The sequence below is a fragment of the Carex rostrata genome, chromosome 1 (genome assembly GCF_964058835.1).
Source record: "Carex rostrata chromosome 1, lpCarRost1.2, whole genome shotgun sequence".
NCBI classification, from domain to species: domain Eukaryota; kingdom Viridiplantae; phylum Streptophyta; class Magnoliopsida; order Poales; family Cyperaceae; genus Carex; species Carex rostrata.
Window position 1 is genome coordinate 19,984,769 of NC_135918.1, and position 21,846 is coordinate 20,006,614.

Here is a 21,846-nt window from a genome sequence, read left to right on the forward strand (position 1 = left end):
CTGGTTTTACTGGTACGCTGGAAGGCATGGATTTGGACTGGTACCAGCTCTGCTGGTTTCACTGGTACGCTGGAGGACACCAATTTGAACTGGTACCAATGCTGCTGGTTTTCACTGGAAGGCATAGATTTGGATTGGTACACTACTGGAACACAAGAACTAAATACAATGCACTACATCACATTTGTTGCTGCAAAGGAATTGAAATAGAAGGCCACAGGAAAAAATGAAACTAATTGCGCATTAAGAAAAAAGGCATTTACACTACAATTACACATTGATTGCCCCAATAATTCCTAATCAACATCAACAACAACAAAAATTAACCAAACCACGCTTACACTATGAAGAACTGGACTCTATATATAATATGACAGGATAAACAGGAGTGAGGTCTTAAAACAAAATGGGGCAATTAAATTCAAAAAGGGCCTTGAATAACCCCAACTGACAGCAATGCCCTAATCCAACGCCACCTCATGCTCCAGTAACCTACCGCTACAAGAATTTGTATAAAAGACGCTACATATTACACGCCTACAAGTACAAAGAGGAGAAAGGCTACAACTGCAAGGCATGTAACCTCGGGATGAGGTGCGACGGGTTGGGCAGTGTGGCCCGCTCGTCAGCAAGGAGAAGGGAGTAGGCAGTGCTAGGGCCCAGGAGCCAGGCAGATAGGACAGGCCCAGGGGAGACAAAGCGGCCTATGTTGAAGCGCTCAGGCTGAAATGGGGCCCCGATGCGGCTGAGGAGGGCCTCCACGGCACGTCTTAGGGTGCTCGCTCCTGCCACCTTGCTATGCTTCCCCCATCCAGTCAATATGCTGAAAAATAGAAACAATTTATTTTACTGATTTTGCATTCAGATTTATCTTATTTGGAGGAATTTCATGTATACCCCACAAAAACTTTGAAATTATGCATCCCTCCCTCTAATATTCATAATATTATATTTACCCTTGTAAATTTAAAAAACTCACAAATTTACACATTTTATTGTCTTTCCTATTAAAACTCATTTTAAAGTTGCTATTTTCTGATTATCAATGTTTCCTCAGAGGCCTCAACAAACAGGTCTGATTATCTAATTATTTCTTATTTGAAGTTGCTATTTTCTGATAATCAATGTTTTCTATAGTCCCTTTACAATTCATAGAGAATTAATTCAATGAAAATGGAAAAACAAAAAAAAAGCACCAGAAATAAGAAAAAGATAATGAATTTGATTATCTTTAGTGATGATTGATTACATAATGACCAGTAATTAGTTTTTGGGAAAATTTCATCCATACCCCCTCAAAAATCTTGAAATTACTTATTCCCTCACCCCACCCCCCAATAAAACTCGTTTTAAATTTATAAAGTACTTTACCCTTCATTAAAAAAATAATATATAGCATATTTAAAAACATGATTGATGATGAGTTGTTATATGTTGTGTCACTTGTGTGTATGTACCTTAGAAAATCGGGGAGTGGGCGACCGCAAAAGACGATGGAGCGAACGTTAAGAAGCCATGCATGAAGGACAGCAAGAGCAGCACCATACGACATGAGATGGAGATCCAGTGTGAACTCACTCCACGCGTTCTCCCATACACGCCGGTTCACCCCCTCTAGCACCACTCGTTGCGCTCCCAACCTCTGCCATATTCAAACACCAAAACATAAGCACACAAAACTATAAATAAATAATATATAGAGTACTTGCTCTCTCAGTCACCCGATTGAAGAAACCGAAATACAACTGATTAATGAAATATTACCTGACCAAAATGCCACAACATGTCAGTCAAGGCATTATAGAAGGCAGACGAGGTGGAGGAGTCCATTTGCATGAGCTGGTCAAAGAGGGAATGGGCTTGGGCCCATGAATCAGTGTAGCCCATGAGAAGCCCGTGGGCCATCCCATATACAAGGTTGTCAAACAATCTGAGCTGCTCCAGCAGTAATGATGCATCCTCAAATGAGTTACATCGGCTGAAAGAACACAGAATTCATAAGTAAACGCACAAACGAAAACGCGCGCACACACACACATACAACTAAAAAAATTGGTTTCTGGTATAACCAAATACTGCAATTTTGAGCAGCACAAACAGTAATGATAGAGTACAAACAGTGTTACTACTTACTACTATGATCAAAATTGGTTTACTGAGCTGCAATTTATTGCAATTTTTGTCTCATTTAGCCCTCGATTTGTGAAAAACCAGCCCTCCAATCAGCAACTAATTCTGTACCTAATTACTTATAACTTAATTATGCCAGTGCAATTTAACATCAGATAATAGGAGGTTAAAAAAAAAAGGACACAAAAGGGTGTTTAAATTTTGAGCAAACTGGTACCAGTTCATTCTAGTACAGGGCCTGATTAAGAAAGGTACTGAAATCTGGTAAGAGTAATATCATACCTGCAAGCATTTAATATAGCAGAGAAAGTAACCACATTAGGTCGGATGCCTTGTTGTACCATTCTCTGAAAAACCTCTAAAATGCAAAACAGCTCTCCTCCCCGTTCCCTAATTGGCCGTTCTGCTATTCCTCTCCCAATGTGGCCCACTATCTGTCCCCTTGCAACCATTCCCATCCCCACTTTGTCCCCCGGCTCGGCCCCCTCCTCTTCCTCTACTCTAGTCTTACCAAACGCATCAATAACCGTGTTGTACGTGACCACATTAGGCCTGATACCGGCCAGTTTCATCTCATCTAACAACCATACCGCCCATTCAATAAAACCATTTTTTGCTAATATATCTATGAAAGAACTATAAAGTACCACATCGGGTTTTAAGCCTGATTCTCTGAATTCCAAAAAAGTATTTGCCGCATATTCATACAAACCAGCCTTACAATATATATCGATCAGTGTAGAGTATGTCAATACGCTAGGTTGTACACCCTTCTCTCTCATCTCTTTAATTAGAGAATCAACTTTCTCAAACTGGCCTTGCTTCCCGTATCCATTAATTAAAGAGTTGTATGTAACTACATCCTTCTCAACTCCACTTGCATGCATCTCCTCACATATCCTGTCTATCTCATCATATTTACTTACCTTTGCAAAAATCGAAAGCAATGTGTTGTAACACACACGGTCAAGTGGTATACGCAAAGTTTTCATCTTCTGGTACAGCTTCAAGGCCTCATCGTACCGCTCCAATTTCGAGAATCCGTCGATTAACGTGCTATAGGTGACCACATTGGGATGTATGTTATTTGCATGCATGTCTAGGACAACTTGGCCTGCTAAATCCATGTTTCCGCACTTGCATATTGCATCTATAAATGTGTTATAGGTGTATATGTCACGCCCGATGCCAAGGTGAATCATTTCATCAAACACTTGTCGGGCTTGCTCGAGATTACCAGCTCGGCTACAGGCTGCAAGTAGAGAATTGAAGGTTTTCCTATCAGGACATAACCCGTCATGCAACATATCCCGAAATACCCGTAGAGTGAACTGCAAGTCAGCCCCTCCCTTTCCACAAGCATCGATTAGCGCATTGTATGTAATAGTGGTCGGCTTCAAACCACGAGATTTCATCGTACCAAGCACCTCCATTGCTTCACCGGCAAGTCCATTTCTAGCAAAAGCAGAAATTAAAGCCGTGTGCGCAAAAACCGTGTTGCCATACCCTTTAGAAACACCCGATTCAAACACTTCTTTTGCAAGTTCAGGCCGACCCAATTTACCCAAAGACCCAATTACAGCAGTCAAGAGCTTACCCCTTTCTATTTTACCAGTACCAACAACCGGCATTGCCGAATTAAAAAAAGTTAGTACCTTTTCAGGGTACCTCTCATGGTCACCTAGTGCATGTAGAATAAAGCAGTAATCATCGGGCACAGTGAGAGAAGCACGAAAGGAAGTAAGTGTGGAATTGATGGCATGGGTATCTTTCGGGCCGAAATTGAGTATTCGGGTGAGGCACTGATTGGCTGCAGCAGAGCCAGTAGAGCGGGCAAAGTTATTGGGTCGACCAGAGGTGAGATTCCTCTTGGATACGACACGGGTGGAGCGGGTTCGTCTGAATTCGGGGTTTAAACGGGCACGCGGGTGCAAAAAAGGCTGGTCTTGGATGAGGCGAGAAGGGGTGCGTGAGGAAGAGGAAGAGGAGGAGGCATTGAAGAGGGTGGAAGTAGCAGGGGAGGAGGAAGCGGGGTTGAATGGGGTGGAGATGGGTTTTGGGTGAGGAATGGGGTGTTTTATGGGTAGAGGGTGGTTGTGAGCAGCGGTTGCTTGGTGGTGAGGTTTTGATGCGTTGAGGGTGTAGTGAGGTGGCGTAGGCGACGCCATGGATATGCTATAAGCAAAGCAGGAGATAAGAGTAATAGAGTAATAGAGAGAGAGAGAGAGTTATTGGCTATGGGGGATTATGGGGAGACATCAAATGGGGGATTAGGAGAGAAAAAAGAGGGATTGCGTGCTTTTGAGCTCCTGTCACGGTGGGGTTGGAGAGAGAGAGATGATGATAAGGAAGGAAGGAAGAGATGAAGGGAGAGGATTGGGAACGAGAGGTGAAGGGTGATAGTTGGTACTTGACTTCTACTACTCGGGTAAGGTAGGGGAGAGAGAAACAGAAATATTTAATAATAATATTCCAATAAAATCAGAATATACTTTGGACTTGCACCTTTCCCCTAAAGTATCTCAAATTTTTATTTTGAATCACAACCGTTCGATCATTATATTAGTGATAAAGAGAAGATCGGATGGTCTAAATCTAAAATCAAATTGTAAGTTACTTTAGAGAATCAGAATTGTTAGACTTGGGAGAGGAGAGAATTGACTGACATCGGACGGGAAAGAGGGAGACAAAGAAGAAATTAAACGGGTTAATGATTGATAATTAATAATTAAACCCAAACCCAATCCGTAATTGGTAGGTGATGTGGTTATTACCTACTTGGTAAAACACGCTGGTCAGGTCAGGTGTTTTTTGGTTTTGTTACCGAGGCATCTCATATGGTAAGATTGACTTGACTTCCTACTCAAGTAACTTTTACCATTTACAGAGGTACAATCAGCGTTACAGCTGTCCCATTAACGGATCAAATCATATTTCATGGATCCATTAATCCAATGACTAACGCAACGCGTTTTTTTTTTTTTTTTTTTTCTAATTTTATTTTCAGGGCATCGAACTCTCCGCCTAGCTCGGGGGGTAAAGATATTAACGGAATTGTTTTAACTTCGTGCAGCGCATAAAATATATGCAATTCTGTTTAGATTCCATTAATCAAAATTGCTCTATAAAAAACTATGAGAAGTCCAATTGACAATTTTCTTCTCATATTGACAATCTTTAAAGATAAATTTGAAATTGAAATTAAACATTATAAGTATGATTTATATTGACACATATCATAGATGAGATTTGATGTTTGATTCGTCCTACATCGAATTACATAAATTTTAACGATTTGAAATTGGCAAACTTTGATGAATCATCAAATATATACTTAAATTGTATAAAATTTGATTAATAGACCATCCAATAACACATTTATATAAAAAAAAAAAAATCTAATGTGAAACTGTTTAAAATAACTATTTTCAAGTAATCCTTCCTCTGTTATTAGAAATAAATCATGGTTGCGTTGGTAGGGATATAAAATGAAAACAAGAAATGATAATTCTTATTTCATACGAAAGCGATCAAACACCTCCCTTATAAATACAAATTGTACGAGTTCCGTGTACGATAATAGTGGATGAAATTAAGGAAATAATTTCGAAATGCACTGTATCTAATTTTCTTATTCTCTAGTATTGTGTCTGTATTCTGTAACGGAGATATATTTAAAAAAAAAACATAATTTTTTTAAATAAATAATAATATATTTTAATAAAAACAATAATATTCAATAATTTTCACGAATGATATTAAAATGGATTAGAACGGTGACATATAATAAGAGAGTAGATATGTTTAAAATTCAATATTTCATAGAAAATATGTTGAATGACTTTCAATTTATATGTACGTTGATTTTTGTGTGGTGTTTTTTTATTACAATGAAATACTACAATTTGTTATTTTACTATTTTATCAATTTATTATAGTTTTGTCGCATGAATATTTTTTTATCATTATTGCTATTAATGTGGATTTGTAATCATTATTGTTGTTGCGTGTAAATCTGTATCCTTAAACTACATACAACAAATCAAGAATTGTAGCGATTTGCTATAGAAACGACATTTTAAAAATGAAAAGAGACCGAGTATCTGACAATCATATAAGAAGTTTTAGGAAATTTTTCGTAAAAAATAGAAAAATCATGACATCTAAATGTAGCAATTATATGTAGCAAGTACATGTCTAAATAAATTTCGACTTCTACTGTTCTACACATAGAAATACATAAAATAATAAAAGGCAAATTGTTTGATTGGAGAGTTGATATTCAATCCAAAATTTCATCTTTGAATCACAATTATTTCAAAATAATTATTTTATTTTAAAGTAAGGTGGCAAGGAGCCATTTTACGTTTTCCATTGATAAAAAACTTTTTACAAACATTTAAAAAGAATTCTTATTCCGACACGTGTATTTCAATTTTTTTCATAGAAGAAATGCAAAATATTTTTCTGAAAATTGTCATGGAAAGGATACATCTTATCATTTTTTTTTTTAAAGTTAAAAAAAAAAAAAAAAAACTAAGGACCGGTCACAGAGATCTCACGTGTTAATTAACGATATCATTTTAACCAAAACTCAAACAAATCAATATTTATTAATTAATAGTTTATTACCGTATGATTAAATGTATAATTTGTATGTACTTGTAAATATAAGATTCATAATTTATTTGCAGTTGTTAATATATAATTACCACTTTGCTATTAAAAAAATGTGAAGGATTTAAATGCCTTCATTTTTTTGTCTCCGTTGTGTTTCTATTTCTAATTTTTTTGTCTCCGTAGATATGATCTATGTTAATTTTTGTATGTATTCATAAAATAAAATCACATTTCAGTTTTGTTTTTATGTGAACCAATAAGTTGAAAAATCAACATCTAAAAATTATTCACATTAGTAAATTTTTACAACCTATTGTTGACAACTAAAGCAAAGTTGAAATGTCATAATTTTTATACATGCATAGATAAAATAATGTAGATCATATCCAACGGTTTTATTTTAACTTTTAAGTTAAATTTAAAAGTTAGTAAAGATTTAAAAATAAAGACATGATGGAGGCACAAAAAAAAAATGTATATATATTAAATAAATAAGCACTTTACGCTTATTTAAAAAAAAAAAAATCCAAAGTACAAATGCTTTTATTAGATCATAATAGATAGTTTTTTTTTTTTAATATATTTCTAACCCTGTAATTCTTGACTAGAAGATTAGATTGCTACATAGATGTGTTTAATTAGCACCGTCAGTTGAGAACACGTGTCCATACCTTATTCGCAAGCGAGATTGAGGTGAACAGATTAAGAAATCCATTTTTTTTTTTTTTGGAATTGAACATCACTCGCTAACACCTTCAATCAGAAATGCATAATTGTTATTTATAAATTGAGAAAATATTTTATATCTCTTCTTACTTTTTTGTCTTTTTTTTTTTTGACAAAATTCCGAATATCACTATTTAATTCTAGGCCAAAATTGGATCAATGAGCTGTATGATCGTCCAATTTATTTTAAAATATGTCTGCACGAAAATTAAAACAAAAATACATGAATTTTGAAGTAGAATGTACGAATCTTAAAGCAGATCGAGCTGTGTTTCAATCCGTTGAAAAGTAGGTCGATGGACGTCAGATCTACTCCCAAAGTCTAAAATTTACGGGAAAAAAAATAGCTGCGCGAGAAAGAATAACTGAAAATAATAATTATTGACTACAATATATATTTTCTTCGCGAAATTTCCATAATATTATTGGAGAACACGTGCCATCTACTCTCACCTCAGTTCAGTTTTCTTTGCGTGGCCTATACATGTTCTATATAATTCACAAAAATAAAAAAAAGAATAAAAAAAAAGAGATAGAACAATGTAATTCTCGTTTATTCTCTAAAAAAAAATAGAATCTCGAATAAACAACTTCGCCATGTTTTGTAAGGAAACATAATCGTATTTCATAAGAAATCAGATTTTGCAAGGGTGTAATTGAAATGATGTCTTTTTTAATAATTAAATTGTGGTGTATGAGAATCCATATTCTCTGAGGTAACAGAATATTTCTGTTTATATTTGGACCGTCCGATCTGAGATGAGATGCACAAGATCCTTTAATATTCATGCAGATTCTATTTAGACGTCATGGATCCGAACAGAAATATTATGTTACCTTAGGAGAACGATTCTCCCTCACAGGCTAGAGTCGGGCAAAGATTTTAACAGAGAAGCTGTTTTGACTTCATGCAGCGCATGGCCTGTAAAATCAAAGCAGCGCTGCGTATTGTCTGTGCGCCGCATGAAGCCAAAACTACTCGAGTCTCTCTCCTCCCGCATTCCTTATTAGTTATTCTCTCGCAATCCAAATCAGATAAGGCAGTTGCCAAAGTCAGGCACCTTATTTCGCTTCCACGCTTCCACTACAGTCGTACTGCTACTGCTACACCCACCGACGATTTACACGAAAAAGTGTACGCAGGGAAACCGATAAGACACTGAAGTGTGGGGCCGGTCGGAGGCTGCATGAGTGGTAGAGTGGTGCGTGGGTTCCTCAGCCGTAGGTTTCTCAAGCTACCATGGGGACGGGGTTGGGATCATCTATCCTCCTCTCTTCTCCCCGTCCCCATCTCAGCCGTCCATTCCTCCCCCTTCTACGCCTGAGATCACCTCCACCTCCACCTCCTCCTCCTCTTATTTCTCTCTCTCTTTCTCTTTCTCCTAGGTTAGATAAATTCATTCCCAAGTGCTGTGTAACCAATGTCGAGGTTGAATTGGATTCTGTAACTGTAACATGTCAGAATGACGAATTGAACAGCATCCCTTCTCTCCAATCCAGTTGCCCAATTCCATTAGTTGCCATAACTGGAGATGATCTTGATCTTGATATTGATCTTCCAACGCCGCCTTTTGGTTTGTTACCAGCTGGCCAAAATTCTGTTTTTGAAGAGTTGCCGGTAAGGAACTGCACATGAACTAACTATTCTCTCTAGTTCTCAGGTTACTGGTAATTTTGTTTTGACTGTACCAGTGAAAAGGCTTTTATGATGATGTAGGTTTTGTCTGCTGGAGAACAACAGTCTCTAGCCGCAACACCGGCTCATCCGAAAGGACTTTATGGTAATATCACATTATTTTTTTTGGATAATTTTCATATGTACTGTATAATTTAGATATTAATATGATGATGCTGTGATAATATTTGATTCCAGCAATGTATGCATGCTATTTGTTTGGAAATTTGGTGGAGCAGTTATGGAATTTTGCATGGCCGGCTGCTCTCTCCATCCTTCATCCCAGTCTTCTTCCAGTTGCTGTTGTTGGTTTTTTCACAAAGGTACAATTCCAAACTGAAATTATCTCCCACTGGTAAAAAATATTTATGTTTTAATAAGTAATGGAAACTTTCATTGGAATCCGCTAATTATTTCTTATTACTGTTTTCCAGTTTTCGGTATTTGTTGGGGCTCCAATTGTTGGAAAGCTTATGGATCACTTTCCGAGGATACCCACATACAATGGTTTGAATGTTATACAGGTACAATTCAACTAGTAACTACAAAAAAGATAAAATTTGCCGCTGACAATTTCGCATGAACTATTGTGCACTGTTATGGATTTTACTTTATTACCGTCTTGTATGCTGTACATAAGTGGATTTTTGTAGGTTTAATCAGTGTCAACTGGTATATACTGGTATAACGGTGTCATACTATTTTGACTTTCTGTTTGACCTGTTTAGTCCCATTTCTCCATCTTTTGGATAAGTTGGGGTTTACACTGGTAAATCGGATTGAACCAAGACTCAATGGAGGAGTAATTGGCTCAAAACTAGGGAAATTTTATACTCAATTGAGGATATATTGAACCAAAGTATATTCAAAGCTCAGGCTAGAACACACATTTGAGCATCAACTGTAAAAACCTTTGAATAATTACCAGTGAATATTGCAAGTGTAAAACATAAAAAATGATGTGTTTATTTTATTTTTTATTTTTTTTGTTTCTTAGGTAGCTACACAATTAATATCAGCCGGTATGATAATACATGGATTCAATACAATAAGGCCGAATTCACCGCCAGCTGTCCTTCTCCAACCATGGTTTATTGTTTTAGTAATGGCTAGTGCAATTGAGCGAATTGCTGGGTTGGCACTAGGCGTAACCATGGAGCGTGACTGGGTTGTTCTGGTAATTTCTTTGTTGTAAGATTTCTAAAGATTAACATTATCTCTGTTGTAAGATTTCTTTGTTGGCACTAGGCATAGCAAATTGCAAGTAATATTCATTTCTGAACATTATCTCTGTTTATTGAACTGACACAGCTGCTCTGATCTGTTCATATACTGGTTATTTCTAATAGCAGAAGCAGCAACCTTGTTGACATTTAACAGAATTTTACTGTGTCCCCCCCCCTTCCAGAAAAATAAATAATAGAAATATTAACCCCTTATCTACCCCTTTCAAATATTAATTGATGTTGGGTTTTATTTGCAAATGAGGCCTCAAACTGTGGTAAACAAAGTTGTCAATGGGAATTACCGTGCTGCAAGTACAGTGGGTGTTTCTCTCTTTCATCTTTATTTTGTGTGCATATGCATATATTTTCATGTTTAGGAAACTTTATGGATTTGATGAAATTATTAAATATTTTGGTTTTTTTTTATCGTTTTTCATGAAGCTAGCTGGATCAAATAGGCCGGTCGCATTAGCCCAAGCCAATGCTATCCTCAATCGCCTTGATCTTTTATGCGAGGTAAAATATTAAAAATATCGTTGGTTCTTATCTCAGAATTAACTAATTTATCTATAGGTCCTTAACATTATCTTTTATAAAAACATTATTTTGGGTACTGTGTTTGATTTTTAATTTATTTGAATGGAGTCTGACAAGTGGGTGATATGCACTTTACTAAATTTTGAATTATTTGTAATATCTCCAGACATTAGGTGCATCGGTTTTTGGAATTCTTTTATCTAAATTTAGCACAGTCACATGTTTAAAAGTAGCCTGCGGATTGATGGTCGGCAGCCTTCCTGTTTTGGTAATGACTACTAATCCCCTCTATACTAAATATAAATTAATAAATAAATGCACCGTTATCTCACTTTTCTCTAATTTTATTTCTTTGCATCAGATAATTCTAGGTCAGATAATGAATAGGCTCTCCTGTTATGTTCTAGACTGTCATAGAACCACTTATGAGAAAGCTTCTTTTGGCGATCTACTCTTAAATTCTGTCAAATTAGGTGAGACGAACTTGATTAATCTAGTTTTTCACCTGAAAATAACCTAGTAATACAAATTTGGATATTTTATTCCTATTTTTCGTTCTAACTTTTTAATGCATAATTTCATATTTCAGTTCAAGATAGTTTGGATGCAATAACACATGGATGGAACGAATATAAACACCAAACTGTACTTCCTGCAAGCATGGCATCTGTTCTTTTGTTTTTCAATGTAGCTCTTGCTCCGGGTGCAATCATGACTGCTCTTTTGATGCATTATGGTGCGTCCGATCTTTTTCTCATTATTATTATTAAACGTGGTGTAATAATATTAAAGATTTGATGTGTCTTGGTGGGTCCTTTCATTTCTTTTTCATTTTCTGATCATGCACTAGGAAATACAAACTTTTTTTTAATCTTTTTCCGATTTCATTATGATTATAATGGTGAAACCAAGGTCTTTCAACACATTAAAGGGAAATTGGTGGCTATGTTATATATTGTATGAAATTTTAATTAAGTGAATATTATTTTTTGATAAACAGGAATTAGCCCGTCTATAATAGGAGCATTTAGCGGGTTGTGCTCAACAATGGGTTTGGTGGCTACCTTCACATCTGCTGGCTTGGTCAAAAGGCTTGGAATTCTCAAGGTCACATTTCTTTTCATGATGATTATTTTATTCTTATGTAAATTGCTATGAGCTAGGCTACGGTACTATGCATAGTGCATATATTTGTCTGTACTATGGATCAATATCATCATATTTAAAGCCCAAACGAAAGATCTGAACAGTTCAACATGATCTCCATATGAAAATGTACTTCTATATCAAATTTAACATTTTTTAGAATTTTTTTACTATTTTTTTAGATAGGTTGAAAATCAGTAAATTACTTGATCTAAAAATTCTAGACCATTCAAAAGTAGGGATTTTCTACTAATCTCGAAAAACTGTAAAAAATTCTAAAAAATGTAAAACTTAGTACACAAGTACATTTTCATATGGAAATCATGTTGAACGGTTTAGATCAACTATTTGGTTTCCGAAAATGAAAAAATTGATCCGTAGCACGGACCAATCTGTGCTATGCATAGTACCATATCCTCACTCAATTGGTATATTTATTATTATAAATGAACTCTTTGTTGTTATTTTTAGTGATCGTTTTAATTTTTGTATGTGTATGACAAAAGTTTTGCCTTTTCAGGCCGCAGCAGCTGGATTGATATTTCAGGCTTCACTTCTAGCAGTAGCCCTTGCTGTCTACTGGTCTGGGCCTATTTCTAAACAAGCACCTCTAATCATCTTTCTTTCTTCAATCGTAAGCATCCTTTTTATTTCAATTTCCCTTGCATTTGTATAAGGTTTTGCTGCTCAACTTCTCTGTCTTGTGTTTTCTGAACTGCTTATAGTTCATTCAGTCTTTAATCGGATGAATGAGGTTAAATTAGGGATAGTCTGCTCTATAATTGGATATTAAAAGCTAAATTCGGGTACAGATTGTAACAGAGTAGTTTTGGCTTCATGCAGCGCACTAACTATAGAATCGAAACAAAGCTGTATATTAGTTCGTGTATTGCGTGAAGTCAAAACTGCTCTGTTAAAATCTTTACCCTTAATGAGTCTCGACTCCAACTTAAAAGAGTTGCACAACAAGTGAGGCTGTAAAATTACACATCCAAGGGCTTGATTGGGTTTAAAACAAGCATGTTTTTTACAGGTACTGTCAAGACTGGGCCACATGTCATATGATGTGGTGGGGACCCAAATCCTTCAAACAGGCATACCGGCTTCCAAGGCAAACCTCATTGGTGCTACTGAGGTGTCAATCGCTAGCTTGGCTGAGCTGGTCATGTTAGGTGGGGCAATAATCTTAAACGACGTGTCACATTTCGGTGTTTTGGCAATTTTATCGGCCGCAGCAGTGGCCTGTGCTGCTCTGATGTTCTGTAGATGGCTTGCGAACCCGACTGACGAACAGAGAGAGCTTTTTACCTTTGATCCCCATTTTACCCCTATGTAGTTGTATAATGTAAAATGTGCCAGTCTCATAGTTAGCAAAATGTGTTGTTTTGATGTCTTGAATATATATATGCCTTGTTGGCCGATTTTTTTATTTATATCCAAAAAAATATATAAATTAAAAAAACTAACCAAACTGTCTGTTATTTTCCAAAACTACCCAAACTGGAAAAAAAATTTCCGGTTTCAATACCAATTTCCGGAAAAAAATTTTCCGGAAATTGGATCCTAAATCCGGAATAATTTTTTCCGGATTTAGGATTTTTTTTTTTTTAAGGAAATTTTTTTTTTCAGTTTTTATTTATAATTTATTTATTTTATGTATTGAAGTATTACAAATATTTAATATATTTTTTAAAAAATAGATGGAATACTATATAATTTGATTTATTCGAAAGACTGCTACAAATAATTCGGATCAATATTTTTCATGCCGGATTTTTTACGGCCGTAAAAAAAAATAATATAATATAATATATGTATATAGAGGAGGGTTCAAATGCACCCAAATTTTTGTGCACCCAAACGCACCCTATCTTTCAAATATTTTTTCTCCATTTTCAAAGTCCGAATAGTCAATCCTAACCGTTAGATGCGATCTATATATTAAGATGTACTTGGAGACCAAATTTTACATTTTTTGGAATTTTTTTACTATTTATTAAGCCACTTTGAAAATCGCTTATTTTACATTTTCTGGGCCATTGGATCAGCGATTTTCAAAGTGGCTTAATAAATAGTAAAAAAATTCCAAAAAATGTGTCTCCAAGAACATCTTAATATATATATCGCATCTAACAGTTCGGATTGACTATTCGGACTTTGAAAACGGATAAAAAAGATAGGGTGCATTTGGGTGCACAAAATTTTGGGTGCATTTGAACCCTCCTCATGTATATATAATATAATATATATGAAAATGAAGATATCAAATATGAGGTATGATGAGGTATAAAAAATATGAGGTATTGGAACCCTCGTTTAGTGTCTCAAAAATTCAGTTTAAGTTTTCGTTCAACGGTAGGTATTCAACGATCGGTATTTTCAAAGTTTTCAAAGTCCAAACAATCGTTCCAAACCGTTCAACATGATGGATATTTTAAAATGTGCTTGCAGATCAAATTTTACATTTTTCTAAATTTTTTTACTATTTATTAAGATGGGTACAAAAATTCAATGGTCTGAATATAGATAGCGATTTTGTTAAATACTTAATAAATAGTAAAAAAATTCAAAAAAATATAAAATTTGATATGCAAGCACATTTTAACATATATATTATATTATATATACATATATTATATTATAAATACATATATTATATTATATATACATATACATATATTATATTATATATACCTATACATATACATATACATATACATATATTATATTAATTTTTCTTACGGTCATAAAAAATCGGGCATGAAAAATGTTGATCCGGATTATTTGTAGCAGTCTTTCGAATAAATCAAATTATATAGTATTCCATCTATTTTTTTTTTAAATATATTAAATATTTATAATATACAAAAAATAAATAAATTATAAATAAAAACTGAAAAATGACAAAAAAATTCCTATAAAAAAAATTTCCTAAAAAAATTTCCTAAAAAAAAAAAAAAAATCCTAAATCCGGAAAAAAATATTCCGGATTTAGCAAAAAAAAAAAAGAAATCCTAAATCCGGAAAAAAATATTCCGGATTTAGGATCCAATTGCCGAAATTTTTTTTTTCCGGAAATTGGTATTGAAACCGGAAATTTTTTTTCCGGTTTGGGTAGTTTTGGAAAAAAAATAAGCGGTTTGGTTAGTTTTTTAAATTTATATATTTTTTTGGATATAAATAAAAAAATGGGCCTTGTTGGTATAGGAAATGAAAATCACTAACAAGTAAAATTATTCATGTTTTGAATATACATGTATCATGATTATATTATTTGTTAATTATCATTTTTAAAAAAAAAAAGAGGTGGTTTTTTTTTCTTCTATTCTGCGTGTTTATATATTTAAATTATTTTCCTAGTAATGCTTGAACAATAGTAACACGTTTTTTTTATTTATTTACTATTTTTACTATTTTTACTATTTTAGATTATCCAAGTAAAAGGAATATATACTGAGTTTGGAATTAATAATGCACCATACAATCAATAACTACATACAATGATACAAATGATTTTTTTTTTTTTAAATACTCAAAAGCTATAAAGCACCTTTCTTAGTTGAAGTAAAAATCTATTATATTTCATAAGTCTATATAACGCAACAACAAATATTCCTATCACAAAAATCTCTCGTAGGCCCACTAGAAAAAAATACGAAAAATTATTGAAGAGTCTGGCTAGTATAACATTAATGTCATTTCAGTCTATATAATATCAACTCTAAAACCTATCAAATTGAGTTCAAACGGTAAATCTAAATCGTTCAAACCGATCTACTTCATTAGTTGTGTGTTTACATCAAAATTTATAATTTTTTGAATTTATTTAATATCAAGTCAAGTGATTAAATGTGTAAATTTTTAAGTTAATTTTAATACATTCATTTTTCAACATTTTTAACACTTAATATATTAGTCTTATCCTACACAATATTTATTTTACAAATTTACACAATTCAGATAAATCAGAAGGGGCAAATGAAAAATTACCGAATTAGATAAAAAATCTCTCAGGTATCGCTCAATCTTTTTTTTTTTTTTACTAAAACATTCGTACGTGATTTCCGTGGTTTTCTGGGAAAAAAGAAAGAATCCTTGGACTGGGAGCGAAGTTTGATCGCTTTTACCGGCGAAATGATTACCCAATTAAGCATACAATGCAAAATCCAGCTCTACTAATAGGGCACGCTGAGGAAAATCGTAGCCGTTAATTTTCAATCACAGGGTCAATTCAGAGGAACATATTCGTACTAACAAGTTAACAAATGGTAGGAGTTGTACCCCATCCCCTAGAAGAAATGGAAAAATGGCAAAAAATTGCTCACTTGATCATATGTGGCGCTGACGATAAAAGTTCCATGTTTCCAGAGCCGACTAGTCCGCCTCACGAAAATATATTAACTGCTGCAAAATAACACTATTTTTAAACATTATGTTTATATATCATATACTACTCTTTAATTTGCACGCACTGAAGAACAGTGTCGAGGTACTTTTTTATTGTGGCCATTACTCTGCAGCATTCGTGTAGCTCAATTAAAATCAGCTGGATTTAAAAGAAAAAAAATTATAGACGCGACAAGGTTCATCACGTAAAAAGAAGTACAAAAAAAATGAAAATAACCAATACTTATTTACCACCGCACGCTGATCTTGACAGGTACGGACCGTCCGATCATAATCCTGACCATCCGGTCCGAGTACCAGATCTGATCGAACGGTTCAGATCCAAACTTAAAATATGTGATACTTTAGGGATCCGAATTCAATCTTTTCCCGCCCGATCAACAGAAAGTGAAAGTCCTCAGGAGACTAAATCTGAGCCGTCATTGAATTTGGACGGTTTAGATTCAAGAAAAACAGGCTGCTGCTATCGGCCTATAACAGTAGACACCAACCTATTCCTGCTGAATAAAGGGTAGATCCGATGCCCATCGTACCTACTTTGGTTCGATGGGCTCATAAACCGTCCAATTTGCTTTATGATCGTGCGTATGTACTTCAATTTTCGTGCGCGCAGATCTGTAATCGAATCTGACGGTTCTAGAACTCATTGGGCCAAAAGTAGGTCCGATGGGCATGGGACCTACTCGGTACTCATCTCCGCTAGTGCTATATAATCCGAAGAGTTCATTTAGTCTCTTTCGCTTGAGCATATACATCTTCCTCACGGCGGCGTTTTAATTTCCAATTCTCCTCCGCCTTCTCTCGACGAGGAAGATCCTGTAAGATTCGATTTTCTTCTCCTTTTTTTAAGAATTCCTCTTTATATTCCGAGAAACAGCTCTGGATCGCTACATTGGTCTATACTCTTTGTTCGTTCGTTATCTGATTTTGGGATCTAGGGTTTTTCGATTCACTCCTTCAATTCTTGTTATGGTATGTTTTTGAGATGATTATTCGATTTTAGGCTTGCGCGTAGATTGAACTGAGGTCTTTGCTTGACAGACTTAGGGTTTGTAGTCGTTGACCTCCGTTGTTGTCGTATTAATCTCATCCGATCATTGATCGAACACATATCTTGTGAAAATGTCGTCTTTGATCTGGTCTGGTTAGGGTTTAGACCCCTGACTAGATTTTCTTGTAAATCCTCGCATCTGATGTATGTTGTAATTGCGATGTTTCCTTCTGATTTTGAGACGATAACCTCATTCAATGCAATTCCTATTTATTGCGAGGTTTTATAAGAAAAATTTCGTCTTTGTTCTGGTCTGGTTAGGGTTTAGGTCTGAACTAGATTTTGTTATAAAACCTAGCATCTGATGTATGTTGTAATTGCGATGTTTCCCTTTGATTTTGAGACGATATCCTCATTCAATGCAATTCCTATTAAATCTGAGGTTTTATAAGAAAATTTTGTCTTTGATCTGCTCTGATTAGGGTTGAGCCCCTGACTAGATTTCTTATAAATCCTTGCATCTTATGTATGTTGTAATTGCGATGTTTCCTTTTGATTTTGAGATGATAACCTCATTCAATGCAATTCCTATTCATTGTGAGGTTTTATAAGAAAATTTCATCTTTGATCTGGTCTGGTTAGGGTTTAGCACCAAACTAGATTTTCTTATAAATCCTCACATCTGATGTATGTTGTAATTGTGATGTTTCCTTTTTATTTTGAGATGATAGCCTCATTCAATGCAATTCCTATTCATTGCGAGGTTTTATAAGAAGATTTCGTCTTTGATCTGGTCTGGTTAGGGTTGAGGCCCCTACTAGATTTTCTTATGAATCCTTGCATCTGATGTATGTCGTAATTGTCATGTTTCCTTTTGATTTTGAGATGATAACCTCATTCAATCCCTATTCATTGCGAGGTTTTATAAGAAAATTTCATCTTTGATCTGGTCTGGTTAGGGTTTAGCCCCAAACTAGATTTTATTATAAATCCTCACATCTGATGTATGCTGTAATTGCGATGTTTCCTTTTGATTTTGAGACGATATCTTCATTCAATGCAATTCTTGAGTACATTTGTATTGCATCTTAAAATAGTCTCAGCACAACCTTAAAATCGCATTTAATTTAGTAGTTACTGTTCTTGTATGCTTTTCTTATCACAATTTTGTTTGTGAGATTTACATTGAAGTTACTTGCGCCAATTACATGTTCCAACAGTTTAAGTTTCTGTTTTGATGAGTCCTTGGATTCAACATGTTTCAACTTTCAACTGTATTTTTAACTGTTATGTAATTTTGTAATGCTCTGGTTGTCTAATGTATGTTTCAATAAATTTAAGCAAATCAGCCTCAGAAATTTGCCTAATGTGGAATGATATCTCTTTTTACAGGGTTGATGCTATATGCTTAGACTTCAGATGTATTTTGTTGCTGTGAAGGATCATCCTTGTTTTATTTGGTGCTTGTTCTGGTTTAATCGAAATCGGCTTTGGGCGTGGAATCGGAGCATGTTCAGGCATTGGACCTGACCATTGATGTTTCTGATATAATCCTCCAATCTATGGAGTAGCCGTAGCATCATTTCCTCTCTCTTCCTTTTTCCTTTTTCGAAGCTTCCCCATCAGAGCCCTTTCTTTCTTCTCTCGTCTTTGTTCTCTCCCTCACACCAGTATATGCACAAGGAGCCTCCTTGATAGCTCTTTTTGCACTTCCTTTGATCAGACTTCACCTTGTTTGATCCCTAAAGAAGGCAGTGCAGTGAACCACGCATTAAACAACAGTACAATGTCTCAAGCGATGCTTCCGCCCGGATTTAGATTCCACCCCACTGATGAAGAACTGATTCTTTATTATCTGAAGAGAAAAGTGATGGGGAAGAAGTTCCAGTTTATGCCTATTTCTGAGGTTGAACTGTATAAATTTGCACCCTGGGACCTGCCAGGTACATTTACTTTTTACTTTTTTTTTTTTGTTTTTCTCTATGTATTTACACCTATCAAATAATAAGAATTCACTGTCTAAACCAGGTAGACAGTATTATCCAATATTTGAATGCCACACAAGCCTTTGCTCAGAATGAGAATAACATATTGAGATGAAGAGAAATATAATTCAAAAGTACCTCAAATTTATTAAGCAAACAGAACCAAAAGTACAGACTGATTGAATGATACTGCTAATAAGGTGAAACAGTTGTTTAAAGATCATGTTTTGCTTACAATTGTTTATCTTTAACTGGTACAGAGATGTCTTGCCTGAGGACCAAGGACCTGGAGTGGTTCTTCTTCTGTCCTAGGGACAAGAAATATCCAAATGGATCCCGGGCAAACCGATCAACTGAAATTGGGTTTTGGAAAACCACCGGAAAAGACCGCACCATTGTGCATGACTCACGTGTCGTCGGCATGAAGAAGTCACTGGTCTTCCACACTGGCAAGCCACCAAAGGGTGACAGGACTGACTGGGTCATGTATGAGTACCGTCTCTCTGACGATCGCTTAGCTGCTTCAGGGGTTCCACAGGTAAGTCTACTTATAGGCTTTAGGAATAGAAATTGGCAGCAAAGTTGAAACGACATTTCTAAAGGTAGTATTGTGCTCTGCCAAATTTGATGCATGTATACAGACAGTTTCAACATTCTTATGTTTTTCTATGTCTGCAATGCAGGATGCTTATGTGATATGTAAGATATTTAAAAAGAGCGGTCTTGGTCCCAAAATAGCCGAACAGTATGGAGCTCCATTCAATGAGGAGGATTGGGAAGATGATGCGGATCTTGAGGCATCTGTGGCTGCCTTCCCTTTCCTCCCATCTACTGTTCAGCCTAGCAACAGCAACCATGCCATTGCCACCACCTCTGTTGCAGATCCTGTACCAGTGCCAGTAGTTGGTACTGCCATGGTTGAGTTTGTACCAGAATCTACTGCTCCCATCGCTATACTGGAGCCTGCATCAGTCTCCGTTGCTACTGATGCCATCAGCACCAGACGGTCAGTAGAACTGCCAGTAGCGGCCACTGGTACAGCGACCTCTGATCCTGATCCTTTCATCATGCCTCAATGCTGCACTGCTTTTCCAGACTCTCCAGAAATGGATGGAATACAGGTTGATGAGTTAACCAGAATACTCTTGGATTCTCCCTATTGTCCAGGAAATCTCTCTTGCCAGGTAGTGGCTCTTCTCTATTTTTTCTTCATTTCTATGAAACCTGTGCTTCTACACAAGATGTTTGTCCTTGTCGGAAGGCTGTGCTTTTTAATTCTTTCTGAAAATATTTATGCAGGTTGTGTTGGCTGTCTTTCTTAGACTATAATAGTTTTAGGCTAATCTTCTTCATGCAGGTTGAGATGGTGCCAGTATAGTCAAAATCATTGTGTGGTGAATTAAATACGAACTGCTTGATGTTCAACCATTTAATGTGACAGTTCAGTCCAGGCTAATCATGTTTTGCAGGTTATGAGTTGGTGCAGGATTTCAATTATATGTATCAGATAATCAGGAATTTAGTATCTAACCATTTAATAAATATGGAAGTTTAAGCTGATCCCTTTTTTCGCAGGTTAGATGATGCTATTTAATCAAAATGTTTGTCTGGTATCTGACATGTGACCATTTTTAATCATTTTGTGTCAGGGTTGCATTTCTCATGATATTTTTTTGTTTTTTGTTCTATACAGTTGGCACCTCAGCAGCCTCCTCCAGCCGAAGTGAACTTCAGTGAGGCAGAAGCAGCAGTTTTCAACGAATCCAATTGGATTTCTGGTGAGGTGGCTTATCCCATTGGAGTAGTTCCAACCGGCAGTTCACTGGCACCGGCAACTGAAGGGCCGTATCAGCAATACATCGAACTGAACGATGTTCTCTTTGGGGTGTCTATTGACTCGTTCTTCCCTGATTGTTTTAATCCTGCATCCAGTCCAGAAATGGACATCGATGCGTTTTTCTCTAATGAGCCAACCATGTCTGATGCTGGCTCGACTGCAGATTAGAGACTGCATGGTTATTTGCTGGTTCGGCCCGAGCCCAATAGGCCAGCATTTTTTTATGTTTTATTTTAAGTTGTTTTTCTTATTTGTATGTTTAGACAAGTGAGATAATATTGAGACTATGGATTCTGAGACGAGGTATTATTGAGACTAAGGATTCTGATTAGAGACATGCTTTATCCAAACAGCATGGCCAAAATTAAGGCAATGTTAGATCGATGGTCAACTAGTTCAACCTTTTGGTTTTTCCAAACAGTTGTAACTCAGCATCGGGAAAGCTAGCTGTTAATTTTTTTTTTTACATTTAAACTCTTTTAGACTATATTAAATTGTTAATTGAGTTGAATAAAGCATATACGGCTATCGGAGTAGCATGCCAAAAATAATAATAAATAAATAAG

The 21,846-nt window shown here is 35.5% G+C and overlaps 3 protein-coding genes across 3 annotated transcripts; 2 read left to right on the plus strand and 1 right to left on the minus strand.

The window, feature by feature from the left end:
- Nucleotides 1-222: 222 nt before the first annotated feature.
- Nucleotides 223-4,524, minus strand: GUN1 (s uncoupled 1). Its single transcript, XM_078312567.1, has 4 exons — nucleotides 2,413-4,524; nucleotides 1,765-1,978; nucleotides 1,458-1,642; nucleotides 223-823 (listed from the first exon to the last, which is right to left on the minus strand). Exons 1-4 carry the CDS (start codon nucleotides 4,296-4,298, stop codon nucleotides 562-564), a joined length of 2,547 nt encoding a protein of 848 aa, XP_078168693.1. The 5' UTR covers nucleotides 4,299-4,524; the 3' UTR covers nucleotides 223-561.
- A 3,952-nt stretch (nucleotides 4,525-8,476) lies between these two features.
- On the plus strand, nucleotides 8,477-13,488 carry IREG3 (iron-regulated protein 3). The gene is made up of 12 exons (XM_078312531.1): nucleotides 8,477-9,094; nucleotides 9,194-9,257; nucleotides 9,350-9,474; nucleotides 9,586-9,675; nucleotides 10,149-10,328; nucleotides 10,819-10,893; nucleotides 11,081-11,182; nucleotides 11,276-11,387; nucleotides 11,504-11,650; nucleotides 11,915-12,021; nucleotides 12,581-12,694; nucleotides 13,094-13,488. The coding sequence occupies exons 1-12, from the start codon at nucleotides 8,717-8,719 to the stop codon at nucleotides 13,394-13,396; spliced, it is 1,797 nt and encodes a 598-aa protein (XP_078168657.1). The 5' UTR covers nucleotides 8,477-8,716; the 3' UTR covers nucleotides 13,397-13,488.
- A 3,714-nt stretch (nucleotides 13,489-17,202) lies between these two features.
- LOC144563174 (uncharacterized) lies at nucleotides 17,203-21,580 on the plus strand. The gene is made up of 5 exons (XM_078312587.1): nucleotides 17,203-17,285; nucleotides 18,851-19,401; nucleotides 19,704-19,981; nucleotides 20,127-20,627; nucleotides 21,137-21,580. The coding sequence occupies exons 2-5, from the start codon at nucleotides 19,245-19,247 to the stop codon at nucleotides 21,446-21,448; spliced, it is 1,248 nt and encodes a 415-aa protein (XP_078168713.1). The 5' UTR covers nucleotides 17,203-17,285; nucleotides 18,851-19,244; the 3' UTR covers nucleotides 21,449-21,580.
- Nucleotides 21,581-21,846: the final 266 nt, after the last annotated feature.

Coding starts and splice junctions, on each gene's coding strand:
- GUN1 (XM_078312567.1), bottom strand. CDS start 4,298: ATGGCGTCGCCTACGCCACCTCACTACACCCTCAACGCATCAAAACCT. Junction 1,979..2,412: donor GCTATATTAAATGCTTGCAG/GTATGATATTAC, acceptor GTGTTCTTTCAG/CCGATGTAACTCATTTGAGG. Junction 824..1,457: donor CCACTCCCCGATTTTCTAAG/GTACATACACAC, acceptor TCTATTTTTCAG/CATATTGACTGGATGGGGGA.
- IREG3 (XM_078312531.1), top strand. CDS start 8,717: ATGGGGACGGGGTTGGGATCATCTATCCTCCTCTCTTCTCCCCGTCCC. Junction 9,258..9,349: donor TCATCCGAAAGGACTTTATG/GTAATATCACAT, acceptor ATTTGATTCCAG/CAATGTATGCATGCTATTTG. Junction 10,894..11,080: donor GCCTTGATCTTTTATGCGAG/GTAAAATATTAA, acceptor TAATATCTCCAG/ACATTAGGTGCATCGGTTTT.
- LOC144563174 (XM_078312587.1), top strand. CDS start 19,245: ATGTCTCAAGCGATGCTTCCGCCCGGATTTAGATTCCACCCCACTGAT. Junction 19,402..19,703: donor TGCACCCTGGGACCTGCCAG/GTACATTTACTT, acceptor TAACTGGTACAG/AGATGTCTTGCCTGAGGACC. Junction 19,982..20,126: donor CTGCTTCAGGGGTTCCACAG/GTAAGTCTACTT, acceptor TCTGCAATGCAG/GATGCTTATGTGATATGTAA.